The 15,080-nt window shown below is 41.3% G+C and overlaps 1 protein-coding gene across 1 annotated transcript in view; it reads left to right on the forward strand.

Annotated features, from left to right (window-relative positions):
• SCLT1 (sodium channel and clathrin linker 1) overlaps positions 1–13,216 on the forward strand; it is a 204,244-nt gene extending 191,028 nt beyond the window's left edge. The window contains exons 19-21 of the mRNA XM_058666848.1: positions 5,006–5,084; positions 8,955–9,050; positions 12,919–13,216. Of these exons, the coding sequence (XP_058522831.1) occupies positions 5,006–5,084; positions 8,955–9,050; positions 12,919–12,981 (238 nt within the window). The 3' untranslated portion in view covers positions 12,982–13,216. The remainder of the gene's footprint in view (positions 1–5,005; positions 5,085–8,954; positions 9,051–12,918) is intronic.
• Positions 13,217–15,080: the final 1,864 nt, after the last annotated feature.

Genomic DNA, 15,080 nt, shown 5'->3' on the forward strand with positions numbered 1-15,080 from the left:
AGTCTAATGTACATCTGTATACAGATATGCATAAACCACTAGTTAATGTTATATCCAGGATTATACTTTTATGCTTTAAGAAAGTATCACACAGGCTTGCAGTGGGAAGAAAACCAGCTGTGTTAAAATGAAGTATAAAGAGTCATAGAAAGAAATAAGAGTAAAAGTGGGATTAAAGAAGGGATATGATTTTAATGGAAAATCTAAAAATGAAGATACAGAAAATGATACAGTCATGATCCCAAATGTGGCACATGAACAAGAAGCAGATGAATACTACTGAAGAACTATACTAATACTAGTGAAGAACTATACTAATACTACTGAAGAACTATACTAATACTAGTGAAGAACTATACTAATACTACTGAAGAACAATACTAATACTAGTGAAGAACTATATTCTGATGTTGCATTTTTCCCTGTATTTTGAATTTTTTATGTTCTTGTTTACCTTTCTATAATTCTTTCATATCACTTTAAAGTAACTATTAATAATTTTCTAGTTTTTATACTTAAGAGATTAGTGCATTGTATACCATATTACAATATTACAGCATTCTGAATTTGTTTATGTAGTTACTCTTTGCACTGAGTTTTCTTCTTTCTGAGATTTTTCGTATTTGTTAGCATCTCTTGGTTTTTTTTTTTTTTTTTTTTTTAAAGATTTATTCATTTTATTACAGCCAGATATACACAGAGGAGGAGAGACAGAGAGGAAGATCTTCCATCCGATGTTTCACTCCCCAAGTGAGCCGCAACGGGCCGATGCGCGCCGATCCGAAGCCGGGAACCTGGAACCTCTTCCGGGTCTCCCACGCGGGTGCAGGGTCCCAATGCATTGGGCCGTCCTCAACTGCCTTCCCAGGCCACAAGCAGGGAGCTGGATGGGAAGTGGAGCTGCCGGGATTAGAACCGGCGCCCATATGGGATCCCGGGGCTTTCAAGGCGAGGACTTTAGCCGCTAGGCCACGGCGCCGGGCCCTAGCATCTCTTAGTTTTAACAACTTCCTTTGGCATTTCTTCTAGGGCAGATATAATGGTGATAAATTTTCTGAATGTGATAATGCCTTTTTTCCGTCATATCTGAAAGACAGTTTGGCTGGATAAAATATTCTTGACTAGGAACTGGCATCATGTCATAGAATGTTGAACCACCACTTTCAATCCCGTGTGAGTCCCAGATCGTGTCCCTGCTGATGCACTTCCAATCCAGCTTCTTGCTAAGGCCTAGAAAAAGCAGCAGAAGATGCACCAGGTGTCAGATCCCCTGCCACCCATGTTAGAGACCCTGATGAAGCTCCTGGCTTCAGCCTGGCCCTGCCCTGGCCACTGGGACCAATGGAGTGAGCCAGCAGATAGAAGATTCTCTCTATCTCTTCCTCTCCTTTTCCCTTCTCCCCTCCCTCCCTCTGTTTCTATAACTCTGCCTTTCAAACAAATAAATAAATTTTTTAAAACAAAGAAAGGTCTCATCCCAGCTCTGGCCAGCGTGGCCATTTGGGGAGTGAACCAGCAGATGGAAAAATCTCAGTCTCTCTCTCTAACTCTAACTCTAACTCTTTCAAGTAAAAATAAAGAAACATTACCAAAAAAAGCACAGCCTTTTAAAGACAAAAGGATAAAAACAAATATGGCAAAAACTAGTTTAATACTCAGAAATTGATGTGGTATTTATTCCTATTATTTTTGAGATTATATTCTATCTTTGCTTAACTTGGGATTCTTGGAATGATCTTTGGCCAAAAATAAATAGGCTTATATGAAAGAACTTTTTAAAATTCATGAAAGCAGTATATTAAAATTTGTTTTGATGGTAGAAAAAATTTTAAATCCATACAGAATTGTTCATAATATACAATTTCCATGAACTTTTGGAAATCATTCATATGATAAACAAAGAGAAAATGATAGAAGCCCCAGCTCTAGGCAGTTGACTAGGTTTCCTTGTGTCTAGGTAAGAGTTACCACTGCTGGGAGAAAAGCAGACAGTAGCCGGCGGGCATTCCAGGCCAGGTTAATGCCAAATTTGGGTTAACTATTACCAGTGTGCCAGCATAGTTGCTTAATTTTTTAAGATATGTGGAGAATGTGGGGAATATCCAGCAGGACATGGCACCCCAGTTGGGAATCTGCAGATTGCCTGGGGAAGAATGTCTGGGGACATATTAGAGTGGGAGCCAAAGCTGCAGAGGGCATGCTTGTGAGGGGAGGAATGGCTTCTGGGGCCTTCCATAGAAGACCACTGCACTCACAGGTAGACAAGGAAATTGAGATTGAGTGGTTTAGAGGGGGAAAACCCAAGGGCGTGTCTGGGTCAGGCCAAGGTACCTGCCTACATAGGAGACCTGGGCCGCGCTAAATAGCAATACTCACCACCCACTAGCAAACACAAAAGCGGGGAATGGGAAACATGTTTAGCTTGGTTAGGCTGCAGTACCCACCCATGAGTGTTGGAGCAGAGACTGGGCCATGTCAGGCTGGACCACAGCACCCACCAGAATGCAAAAGAACCAGATCTGGGAACATACTCTGTAAGGGAAATTGTGGGCTCACCTCTATAGGATAGCAGCACACACCAGTTTGTACAAAGAGCTATGGGTGATGATGGACCAAGCCAGGCTAGCCACAGAACTCACTTGACAGGAACCTGTCTCACACTTGCTGGAGCTAGGGCTGGGAGGAGGCCAGCACTCCACTGGCACATGCAAAGGCTGGGACTGAGAAAGACCATGCCAAGCAAGGCCACTGCACCCACCAATATGTGTTGGATTCAGGGCTGGGAGCAAGCTTGGTAGTGGAACTTGGGGAACTTCCTTACTAGGCCACAGATCCCACTGTAGAGCAGTGGGCCAAGCAAGGCTGAAGCAATCCTCAGCATTTGTGTGTACCAGCTCTGAGGACAGGCCAGGCTGGGCCAGATCGTAACACCCACTTACACACATAAGAGCTAGGACAAAGTATGGGCCACACCCAGCTGGTCTAGGTTGCACCATCTTCCAGTGATAGCTGAGACTGCAGATGGGCCATGCCAGGCTGGGTAAAAGCACCTGTCCATATGTACAAGACTTGGGGCTGCAAATGAGGATAATAGGGGAGCTCAAGGGGACTCCCATGATGGGCTACAGCACCCAATGGTGAGTGTAGAATAGGCCAGAGTGGGCCATGGCACCCACCAGATCACAAGAGAGCCAGGTCTATGGTTGGGCCAGGCTGGGATGGCTGTAGCACCATTGATTAGAGCCAAAATTGGTGCAAACCTGTAGGGCTAGGCCACAGTACCCACCAGTGAGTCTCAGGACTGGGGGCAAGCCATGTCAACTGGGTAGCAGCTACTGGCACTCATGAGATCCATTGCTGAGAGCAGGACTGAAAGGGAAAATTGGTGAATTCTCCTGCTAGAGCACACACTGAGATGAATGACAACTAAGGGTACAGCCAAGGCCAGGTTGGACTACAACATCCACCAGTTCACATGAGGCCTGGGCTGGGCTGGGCTAGACTGTAGAATCTACTGCCAAATGCTGAGTTTGGGGATGGACCATCTCAGATGGGGCTGCAGCACCTGCTGATAAACACAAGAGCCAGGGCTGGGAGCAGACCTAGTAGAGGAACCTCCAGAATTCACCTGCTGGGCCACTGCTTTCAAAGGTGAACATGAGAGTTGATAGTAGGGGCAGGCCAGTCTGGGAATGGACCAGACTGGGTCTGGGTACAGGCCAGTCAAGCTAGGCTGCACCAACAGCTGGAAAGTTCCAGGACTGGGTACAAGTCATGTGAGGCTGGACCACAGGACCCTCTGGTAGCGTAAGATCCAGGGCTGGAAGCATGGGCACTCCCCTGCTAGGCTGTGCCTATTACTATTGAGCATGAGAATCAGGGCTGGGGGCAGGCTAGACTGGACAAGATAGCAGCACCTCTTGGCATACATGAGGGCCAAGTGTTGGAGTAGGTCAGGCTGAGCTAAGCTGTAGCACCCATGGTTGTGCACAAAAGCCAAATGGGATGTGGGCTGGGCTGGGCTGGGCTGGGCTGGGCTAGGCCAAAGCAAAGGCTGACACACACACAAACTGTGGCTGGAGTCAAGCCTGGTGAAGATTATTGAAGGTCTTCCTGCCTAGACCATGGTACCCACTTGTATACATGGGGACCAGGCCTTTGGTGGGCTGGCTGGGGCAGAACTGACCAGGCATTTTATATCCACTGGTAAGTGCATTTGCTGGTACAAGTGACAGACCACACCTGACCCTGAATGTGCTCATGCACAGAGTCAAGTCTGAGGCCACCGCAGGAGAAGTTTCTTGGAGTCTGCAGATGCACTAAGATGAAGTCTGTCAACCAATAGAACTTGAAAAGATTTCCTCAAGCCTGGAGTAACAAAACCAAAAACTTCACAGAACTATCAAAGCCACTCACGTAACACCCTCAGAATATTATTCCCCACCTTGGGGTCTCTAGGGCCTCATCAAGTGACTATCCTCCAATCCCCGGGTGCTGGCGTAGTTTGACAGCCAAGAGCAGACCCTCCCCCTCCTACTTTGAGGATACAGGAGGAAAAAATAACTGAAACATTTGTCCCACTTACTGTCCTCCAAACCTGTCACTCCCCACCCTAAGCAGAGTCCCACATGGGCATGCATTCCTCTCAACTATGTAAACAATAGTAACAACAAAGTGATTGCTTAAAAAGGGACGAAGACAGTTCTGTGTATCAGATAATTTCAGATAATGAAGCACAAAGGATATAAAAGTATAAAATATATTGCATATACAACTAAGATGTTAAGCCCAATGTGCTACATTGGAATGATGTTGAAGTATTGTGTGCATTTAATAAAAAAGAAATGATGTCCTAATAAGTGATTGTGTTTGTCACACCAAGTTGATGTTATTGTTCCAACTATGAATATATATATATATACATATATATCTATATCACCAATAAAGATTGTGTTTTAGATTTGTAACAATTATATTAAAGATTTTTTCCTCTCTCCATTAATAGGAGTGAGCTGAGTCGACAGAAATTTCACACCCAAGAGCTTCTTTCTCAGCTGGAAATGGCAAATGAAAAGGTAGTTGAGGTAAGATAATGACTCCCCCAGGAAGCACTTTCTGCTGCAGTTTGATAGGCATTGTAGACACTTTTACCTGAGCCAGATTTAAATTAACTCGCTATTGAAAATAACCATGCAGAAATCAGCTGTAACTGTATCAAGTCCACACATACCACATATGGATGATAGCTTTGAACACTGGTGATTCATCCTATGTGAACGAGCAAAGGAGAGCTGCTGTGTCAGCTCTGCCAGCATGGACTGTGCAGAGTCTGGAGAGTATGTTAGAATCCTCTGGATGGCTGTGCGTCACCAAGATTGTGGCTTTCAGCCTACTTATATTTTTAATCCATCATAAAAGAGGTGTAGAAAATACTTCTGCCTACTGGGACAGCAGTGTTTTAAATTAAAACATTTTGATTTATGCCTTATGGCTAAATAAAGTAAGACTTTATCTTTTTTTCTTCTTTGAGGCTTTAGAAAAGGTGAGCAAGGATTACAGTTGGTGCTCCCTAGAACTCTAGTTCTTCATTTCATGTTCTAACTTGGGATGAACTTGTTGGAACATCATTTCTGCAGTATGTGAGCATCTGTCTTTGTGGTCCAATAAAGGAACCATGGTGAGCTCATTACTCTTTGCCACCGTGATACCTTCAAATTGCTATGAATTGTTTAAAAAGAAATTAAGGAATAGCTATTTTTTTAAAGATTTATCCATTTTTGTTACAAAGTCAGATATACAGAGAGGAGGAGAGACAGAGAGGAAGATCTTCCAACCGATGTTTCACTCCCCAAGTGAGCGCAATGAGGCTGGGAACCAGGAACCTCTTCCAGGTCTCCCACGCGGGTGCAGGGTCCCAAGGCTTTGGGCCATCCTCAACTGCTTTCCCAGGCCACAAGCAGGGAGTTCGATGGGAAGTGGGGCTGCCGGGATTAGAACCGGCGCCCACATGGGATCCCGATGCATTCAAGGCGAGGACTCCAGCCACTAGGCCACGGCACCGGACCCAAAGAATAGCTATTAAAAGCACTCCAGAGACAGGTGTTTGGCCTCATGGTGAAGCTGCCAGTTGGAGTGCCCATATGCCAAGTTCAAGTACCAAGACACAGGACTCCGCTTCAGCTCCTTGCTCTGGTTTCTTCTCACTCCATACTGAGGGGTGGAAGGAAGGGTCCAATAATTGGATTTGTATTGACCGTGGAGACCCAGACTGAATTCCCAGCTGCTGTCTTTGCCCAGTGCCCTCTGTGAGCCCCAGAAGACTTGCACTCACTATTCCTTATGGGCTGTCCCTAATTTAAAAAAAGAAAAAAGAATAAAGAAAACGAAGAAGAAACCTCTCTAATATAGCTTCTACTTCCAGAAGTCTGTTTGAAGAAAGCAATTTAAAAATGTAAAGGAAGATACTCAACACAACAATGTTAACTTTGTTGGGATATCAGTAGCAACTGCAGGGCCCTAGTGGCTAAATCCTCGATTCTCATGCCCAGGATCCCAATATGGTTTGGTTTCTGTCCTGGCTGCTTTACTTGCCATCCAGCTCCCTGCTTGTGGCCTGGAAAAGCAGTTGAGGACAGCCCAAAGCCTTGGGACCCTGTACCCACATGGGAGACCCGAAGAGGTTACTGGCTCCTGGCTTCGGATCAGCTCAGCTCCAGCTGTTGCAGCCACTTGGGGAGTGAACCAGTAGATGAAAGATCTCTCTATGTCTCTCCTTCTCTGTAAATCTGAGTTTCCAATAAAAATAAATAAATCTAAAAAAACATTGCCATGGGGGACCAGCATTGTGGGTTCTTCAGGTTAAGCCACAGCCTAGGATGCCAGCATCCCACATCTGTGGCGTGCTGGTTTAAATTCCGGCCGCTTTGCTTCCAGTAAAGCTTCCTGCTAATGTGCGTAGGGATCGAGCAGATGTTGGTCCAAAGTTTCGGGCCTCTTCCACTCATGTGCTGTGGACGATCAATGGAGCTCCTCATCCCTGACTTGAGCCTAAGCCCAGACACAGCTGTTACTGCCATTTGCAGAGTGAAATCAGCAGATGGAAGGTTTCTCTCTCTCTAACTCTCTCTCTCTCTCTCGTTCTCCTTCCTTCTAATCACTCCGGCTTTATAAATCAGTCTTTTCTTTAAGAGAAAAGAAAAAGTAACCATGGGGTTGGCACAGTGGCAGAACAGGCTAAGCCTCCATCTGTGGTGCCAGCACTCCAAATGAGTGCCAGTTTGAGTTCCAGCTGCTCCATTTCCAATCCAGCTCTCTGCTAATGGCTGGAAGGTAACAGAACTTTCCAAGTCACATGGGAAACCCAGAAGAAGCTCCTGGCCCCTGGCATCAGACCAGCCAGCTCTTGCTGCTGCAGCTTTTTCAGAAGTGAACCTGTAGATGGAGGATTCTCTCTGTCTCTCCTCTCTCTGTCTCTCCTCTCTCTGCATCTCTGCCTTTCATAGAAAAAGAAGTGAATTTTTTTAAAAAAAACCAATAAAAATAATCAGTTGAGCAGAGAGCCTCGCACATTATGCCTTACCCAATCTGAACCATTCCTTAAACAATAAGACAGTTAGAAAATGTACATTATATATACTGTAAATAAAAAATGACTGTTAACAAATGATGAGACTTTCCTTCAAGATTTTTTTCCAATGTAGGGTGTGAGTCTTAAAATTTCAGACTATATGTAAACATCTTGGTATATTGGAACAACTCCCGTAGTTCTCTTCAAGTTTAAATTTGCTTTTGGGTATAATAAATATACTAAGCCTCATTTAACAAGTTGTTGTTATTTTAATATTTTATGTTGCTAGGCATGGAATTCACTCTATTTGTATGTTAAGACACAAACTGTCTAGTTCTTTATAGAAGGTATGTTCTTCTAGCTTTCCTAGTTAGGCCGATATCCTCCAAATAAGTGGTAGAAAAACTGGATAGATAGATAATTCTAGTTGCACAAAAATATTTTTCAGATGCACCATTACTAGGCGAATAAATAAGTATGAACAGAGCTTACTTTTTTAATTGATAAATTATTTAACCTTATCTACATATTGTGATAGGTTTGCATTCATGATGCCTATATAGTTCCTGCTATAGCAAAATATTAAAAGATGAGTGCCATAAATAATAGAAACATAGTATCTCCCCATTCTGAGGCTAGACATCCAAACAGAAGCCGTAAGCAATGCTGATCCTTCCAAGGGCTATGGGAAAGTCTGTTCTGTCCCTCATTTCTGTTGGTCGTAGACCTTCCCTGGCTGGTAGGTGGTCTTCACATTGTCTTCTCTGGGCACATGTCAGTCTCTGGGTCCAAATTTCCCCTTTTTATGAAGACATTATTAATATATATTATGACCACCCTAATGACCCTGTTTCCAGTAAGGTCATATATACAGATACTGGGGTTTAGGACTTGAACCCCATGTTGGGGAGCACACTTCAAACCTGAACAGTGCCTGAGAACTCTGTTAATAGCATTTGGGGTCAGCAGGTGCCTTGGAGAACATGCAGAAACAAAGTTCATCCTCCCCTTCCCCTCACCTGCTACTGAAACTTTGGATATTGGGCCCAGCAATTTGTGTCACAAACTCTCAAGATGATTCTACAACTAGCAACTCAAGATTAACAGATCAAAAATTGAAAGTCTTTTCCCTAACTTTTGATTCTCTTTGCTTTGGGGCATGTTACTTCTCTTTACTTGGTGACATATAATTAAAAAAAAAAAAACAGTGATTTGATGAAGGTATGAAACCAACTTTATGCTATGAAGCTGGTAACTTGAAAACATAATTTGGATATACTCTCTTAAATGTTTTGTCATTTGTAAAATGATTTCCAGAGTTTCCAGAAAATACCTGCATGTCACATACGGATTTCTAGCTTGTTTCCTTTGTGTTTTTCCTTAATAGAATGAAAAATTAATTCTAGAACATCAAGAAAAGGCCAACAGACTTCAGAGGCGCCTGAGTCAGGCGGAGGAGAGAGCTGCCGCGGCCTCCCAGCAGGTAGAGAATGCCCTCCCTCTCCCGGGATAATCAACTGAGTGCTTCAAAGATAAGTCACTGGGAGTTCCCAGAACTAGTAGTGTTATTTTTACTTGGTTAAACTGTTTTTTAAAATTAGTATGTTTAATATTTGAAGTTGAAAAAGAGATCTTAGGAAATGAAAAATCAACATCAGTATTGTCCAGTTTTCACATATGTGTAAAACTTTATTGTCCCATAGGGTAGATATTAGCCACAGGCAGTTATTTACATTAAAAATAATATAATTAAAATAAAGATTGAAATCTGCATTACCCAGATTTTAAGTTCTCAATAGCCATAGGTACCTGTGGTTATCATATAGACAGTTTAGAACACTCTTCACAAGGTCTTTCTAATAGACAACACTGCTCTGAATTATGTTTTTGTATAAAACTAGATAGGTAGATATTCATGACAGATTTGAAAGTAGACAGCATTGTTTTGAATACAATAGTTCAAGTTGCATTGCCTATTTTCCACTTTGTTTTAAAGTGGGAAAAATTAACTTGGATTAGATTACCTTCATTTAATGCACTTCTGTATTGATCAAGTAAATTTTAAATACAATATAAAAGTTGCTCACTGGAACATATAGTAAGAAGTGCAGAACATCATTGAAATACTGAAGAGTTTTCCTAACAAACGCACATCATGTAAGTGAAATGGACCTTTTGAAACAGCAGTCCCTGCTATTAGAAACAAAATGAAATCAGTTCAGAGATTATAGATAGGGACTAAAAACAGATAGCTGAAGTGGGTGGATGGATGAGTGGCTAGAGCAAGCAGACAACGAATCCAGTGATTCTATTTTAATTGTTTTTGGTACTGAATGTACTGTTTAATGTAAATTAATATTATACTTAGCTACTACTACATTTCTCTGCCACATACACATGATAATTATGATGTTTTAAAGAAAACTAGTAATAACTTGTCCTCTCTAATTTCTTATGAAGTTATGGGTTAATGTATAGAGTAACTAATGATTCAAGAATTCATGCCATTCCTTTAGATTATTGCAGGAGTCAGGATGCCTTAGGCAGTATTTCCACAGCACGTGTTCCGGGGTCTGGCAGGTCGTCTAGCACCATTAAGTCATCAAGTAACTTTTGATCATTGCAGTTTCTTAAATCCTCTGTTTCCGCATGATCGGTGTAGGGTAACACTTACTACATATACTCATGGAAGAATCAGCAAAATTAACACGTGTAAAGTCTTCAGTAGCAAATATATACTTACATGGATATGAAAGAAATTAAATTTGTATAACCATATTAAGTAGATGCATTGGTGAATATATAAGAAATTAAATTGCTATGTATTTTTTTAATAACTGTAAAAAATACCAACTTAAAGTCGAGCACCTTCAGTTGTATAGTAAAAACCAAGCACCTTTAGCTGTGTGGTAAAAAGTATAGTTAAAGATACTGAATTTTATACTCACGTGATCTCTAGTTATGTTCCATTTGACAGAATTAAACTTTAGCAATCTAGCCCTGATGCTCCTCCTGTTATTTAAGTTTTCCAGTTGAAAAACTCCACTATTGTTGTTGTTGTGAGGTTTTTTTTTCAGTCTTTTGTGTCCACGTGACAAAGTGTTCTGTTACAGATTTTTCCTTAAGCTTTATCCCTTGCATTGTGTTCTTATTTGGATATGGAAAGTAATCATTTTGCATTCTCTTCAAACTCAAAGGGAACGTATTTCCCAGAGTTAGTGATTTTCTGTGTTAATTGGACACAATGGGTATAAAATATATATGCAGTTTTGAAAATCCTTATCTTGCCTTCATTGAGTCATTTCCAATTTTGCCCTTTTCCTCTAACACTGGAAACTGCTGTTAGAGCATCCAGCTCTAAAGACACGCCGCACGACTACAAGGTGTGACACAGCACACTTAGTGTAGCGCAGCACGGCGTCTTGTGCTGATTCACTCATGTTCTGAGTGCCCTGTTCTGATTGAGTGCTGCACACTCTTCATCCATTCCAACTACCACTCAAGGCTTCTGAATACCATAATTTGTTCTTTTGATGGTGTGACACTTTGCAAAGTCAACATAACACAAAACGGGGCAATTACGGTGGATCAACAGGCTAATCCTTCACCTGCGAGTGCTGACATCCCATTTTGGTGCTGGTTCGTGTTCTGTCTCCTCCATGTCAGATCTAGTTTCCTGTTTATAGCCTGCAAAAGCAACTGACAATGACCCAAAGTCTTGGGCGCCTAAACCCACGTGGGAGACCCAGAAAAGGCTCCTAGCTCCTGGCTTCAGATCAGTACAGCTCTGTTCCAGCCATGGCAGCCATTTAAGGAGTGAACCAGCAGGTGTGGATCTTTTTCTCTCTGTCCTCTTCCCTGTAAATCTCCCTTTCAAATAAAAATAAATAAATCTTTAGGAAAAAGACACAAAACCTAGAAACTATGAAAGAATTAATAAATGTGACTAGATAAAATTTTAATTTCTACATCAAAAAAATCACAGAAAATATTTATACCACTAATAACAAAAGGCTAATATACTAAATTCATAGAGTGTCCAAGTCAAAAAATATAGTCCAAGAAATAGGCGAATTCGAATATTTAGAGGAAAAAATGGCAGCATGCAAACATTTAAGAAGATGGTTATCCTCATCTGTAAGACAAGCAGAAACCTAAGTTCTAATCATGTGTCATTTTTCACATGAGATCATGAAGTTTAATAATGTATTACACATTGTTGATAGAAATATAGATTAATGCAATCTCTTTGGAGCAATTTTGGCAATATTTCTCTAAAAGTATAAATGTGCATAGCTCTTAAACCATACTTGTACCTGGGAAAGTCTTCACAAGGAAGCAGGCATGTAAAAATACTAGTTGAAGCACTGTCAGTGATTTCAAAATATGAAAAACCACCCAGATACTCAAAGTAGTAAGCCAGCTAAATCTTATAGTTGTCAGGCCTGGCATTATGGCTCAATGTCTAAATCCTCTGCATGCAATCATTGGCATCCCATATACCTGTTCATATCCCAGCTGCTCCACTTCCCATCCAGCTCCCTGCTTATGACCTGGGAAAGCAGTCAAGGTCGCCCCAAAGCTTTGGGACCCTGCACCCACGTGGGAGACCGGGAGAAGCTCCTGGCTCCTGGTTTCAGATCAGTTCAGCTCTGGCCATTGCGGCCATTTGGGGTGTGAATCAGAGGATGGAAGATCTTTCTCTCCTTCTCTCCGTAAACTGATCTGACTTTCCAATAAAAATAAGTAAATTTTTTTTAAAACAAGTTTGGAATAGCCATATAGGTAAATCACCTGCAGCTGTGTGAAGTGCCTCCAATGTGGAACTACTTCTAAGGTGCAAACAAAAACCAAAATTAAGAGTATATATGCTAGTGGTGTACATGCATTTCCAGAACTTTTGTATAAATATCCTTTAAATCTGAAAACAGTGGTTATATGTGGATGGAAGACTTCAGAATGAAGTGCAGCAATGAGAGGGAGACCCTTCACATTGTGTGCACTGCCTTACTGTCACAACCTACTACCAAGCCTGCGCACGCATTGGGCTGGCTCCCAGTGAGTTTGGTTTTAGATACTTTTCTGATTAAGACATTTTTCATCCATCTGTGGAATATGTTTTGGAATTCTAAGTGCATCACAGGGAGCCATGCAATGTCATGTTTGACAGGCGTCTCTAATGTAATAAGGACATTTGAAACCATCAAAAGTAAAGAGAAATGGACACAAAAATGGCTCCTTCCAGTAAGGTTATTTTCAATAATGGTAGGTTGTGATGCGTTGTTCGTTGTGTTAATCTAAGAATTTCTGTAGAAGAATTTCTGCTTACTGATTGTCTATTTTAATTGCAGCTCAGTGTGATTACAGTGCAGAGAAGAAAAGCAGCCTCCATGATGAATCTGGAAAGTATTTAAAAATAGCCCCTGCTAGTTCACTCACAGAACTTTAGCATTGGGAAGCTGGCGGACTAGAAGTGTACTGAAACAGGAAAGCCTGCAGAGCATGGCTGGGGCTTGTGTCATTTTGCATAAGCTTCTCCCATTCTGTTTTGAGGCTTGTTGGACAACAGAACAGTAACAGCTTCCTGTAAGAAAAGAAAAGAAAATCCTCCATTGAGCTTCAGTGGAGAATAAAGCCAGCTGAGAAGAACCCATTGCCTTTATCAATGTGTCTATTTTTTAAATTTCCTCCCCCACCCCCTGAAGAACACAATTTTCTAACTATGCTAATCATGAGAAACAGATTTATAAGAGAATGCTAGAAGTTAATATTCCAGGTACCAATATTTGGGAATTTTACCCTTAATTGTTATTCCTTCTCCTTTTTTAAAGTTCCTAAAAATCCATTTTATTATGAACTCAAAAATGTAATAAATTATTCAACTTCTAAAATGGTGCTGTCATGTATTTTATGTAAAATTGTAGTGATTCATTTCCAACTTACATGGTTCCCGGTATTTATAGAACTTGATACTCAAGATTTGGGAAAGGCTTTTTATTACTCAATAGCAGTACTGATTAAAGAATACATGGCGTTGAACTTTGGCAGGCCTATTGAGTGTCACAGAACCGTTTAATGATTCTCTGTTCCTGAACTGAGTCTGATGTATCCTGGTTTCTGGTGATTAGAGCAAATGGGTTTACATCTGAATACCCAGTCAGGAGGCTCTTACAGTCTTCCAAATAAAAGATAATGAGTCTGAGTGGGGAAGACATGAAAACATTTATGTATAGACATCCAGCCAGCAGTTAGCAGCTCAGGGATAGTGCTAACAAGCTGGAGCAGGAGTTTGCCTTAGATGAGGTGCTGCCTCCCTCCCGTCTCCTCCCGTCTCTCCCCTCCGTTTCTTGGGCCCCAGCCCTAACGGCCCTCGGTGCACGGTGTTCCTCCCAACACCAGTGTCTGCATGTGCACTTCCAGGTGCACGTTCTTCCCATGCCTGTGCAAACCTCGCTGCTTCACAAAGCCCCGGAACTGCCAGGCCGCGTGGTTGACTCACTGCTGCTGTTAGCAGTGTGCTCTAGGCCTTCCTTCATCGCTTATCAACATTTGCATAGCTCTTAGGGCTTTTTTTTCCTCTTTGAGAGTAAGATTATGCCTGCTTTCATTCACCATTATATCCTTAGCATGCAACATAGTTCCTGGTGCATGCAGGATATTTAGTAACTAGTCAAAATTGAGTTGTTAGGACAGGGCCTGAGAGGATGTCTAAATTTGTGCAATGAGCTCAGGGAGAATCCTCTAATACTTTTTATATGAATAACCCCCTTTCCAGTTGTATCCACTTCTTGAATACTTAGTCTCTAAAACAAGGCTAGGCTGTCTTGTGCAGATAATATGTCTTTTAACGTCTGTGAATGTGAGCGGGCTTAAGCTATACTTAGCAACAGAACTAAACATAATGGTTCTTTTTCAATGGTTAATAAATTTCTCATGTAAACGTGTAATGGAGATTTTAACATTTCTCTTCTTAACCAGTCTTGATTTCATTTGCAAAAATAGCATCACTAATTTTGTGAGCTGTATTTTCGGAAAGAGGGAAATCAACAGAGAAAAGGTACAAATCTAAAATTGAGGACATCACAGATGATTTATTTTGTTTATTTATGTGTCTTGGATCTCCATGAGAAAGAAGGGAGATATGATTGCCTCCTTTTTCTTTATGTACAAATATGCAAATTGGGCAAACAACAATCTCCTGATTCTCCTCTGGAGTGGAAACTATTACTACCCTAAATATGACAGAACATTAACAGTAATTCAGCTATACATTTATTCAACAAATATCGAATATTTCATAACCGCACAAACCAACTCTCAGACAAATAATAGTGAAAAAGACACTTAAAACACTACTAGAAATTCTGGTCTTTAGCTGTAATGTATTTTATCATTTTTTAAAAATAAATGTATAATTATTATTTACTCTAAAAACATTTACACACACATGTTGAAAGACTAATACCTAAGATTGTATATACAAATCTGTGCCTTGCAGACCCTTAAACTTACT

The sequence above is a fragment of the Ochotona princeps genome, chromosome 7 (genome assembly GCF_030435755.1).
Source record: "Ochotona princeps isolate mOchPri1 chromosome 7, mOchPri1.hap1, whole genome shotgun sequence".
In the NCBI taxonomy this organism is placed as follows: Eukaryota; Metazoa; Chordata; class Mammalia; order Lagomorpha; family Ochotonidae; genus Ochotona; species Ochotona princeps.